This window comes from Sinocyclocheilus anshuiensis, unplaced genomic scaffold (genome assembly GCF_001515605.1).
Source record: "Sinocyclocheilus anshuiensis isolate Anshui unplaced genomic scaffold, SAMN03320099.WGS_v1.1 C31903276, whole genome shotgun sequence".
NCBI lineage: Eukaryota > Metazoa > Chordata > Actinopteri > Cypriniformes > Cyprinidae > Sinocyclocheilus > Sinocyclocheilus anshuiensis.
The window spans coordinates 1-569 of NW_015606880.1; the positions used below are offsets into that span (position 1 = coordinate 1).

The 569-nt window shown below is 38.8% G+C and overlaps 1 protein-coding gene across 1 annotated transcript; it reads left to right on the forward strand.

The window, feature by feature from the left end:
- Positions 1-9: 9 nt before the first annotated feature.
- LOC107682225 (HLA class I histocompatibility antigen, B-49 alpha chain-like) lies at positions 10-521 on the forward strand (the record flags this gene model as incomplete). The annotated part of the gene is made up of 2 exons (XM_016478542.1): positions 10-142; positions 243-521. Coding segments are annotated over exons 1-2 (397 nt in total), but the record flags the coding sequence as incomplete, so codon positions are not given.
- Positions 522-569: the final 48 nt, after the last annotated feature.

A 569-nucleotide genomic window follows, 5' to 3' on the forward strand; every position in this document is an offset into this window, starting at 1 on the left:
AAGCTGATTCCCAGACAGGACTGGATGAAGGAGTTTGAATCTACAGACACGTGGAAAGAAGACACTGAGATCAGACAACAAGTACAGCAGATCTACAAAAACAATATTCATGTTCTAATAGAGCGATTCAATCAGTCACATGGTGAGTTAAAATACTTTATACTACAGTTTCAAATTTCAAAGTTTACCTTATATACATTAAAAAAGGAGCAGATCTTATGGTATCTCCTTTTCTTCTTCAGGTGTTCATACGTATCAGAGGATGTATGGATGTGATTGGGATGATCAGACTGGAGCTTCAGAAGGGTTTGATCAGTACGGTTATGATGGAGAGGATTATGTCGCACTAGACGTGAAGGAGCTCAGATACATGACAGCTGTACCACAGGGATTCATAACAATGGCCAAGTGGAATAATGACAGGCACCAGCTTGAATTTCTACGACAATACTATGGACATGATTGCGTTTACTGGTTAAAACATTTCTTGCCTTTGAGGAAAGTGGATTTAGAGAGAAGAGGTAGCTTGTCTTTGAGAAATGTACTTTGTTCAACAAGTTGACAAGTGT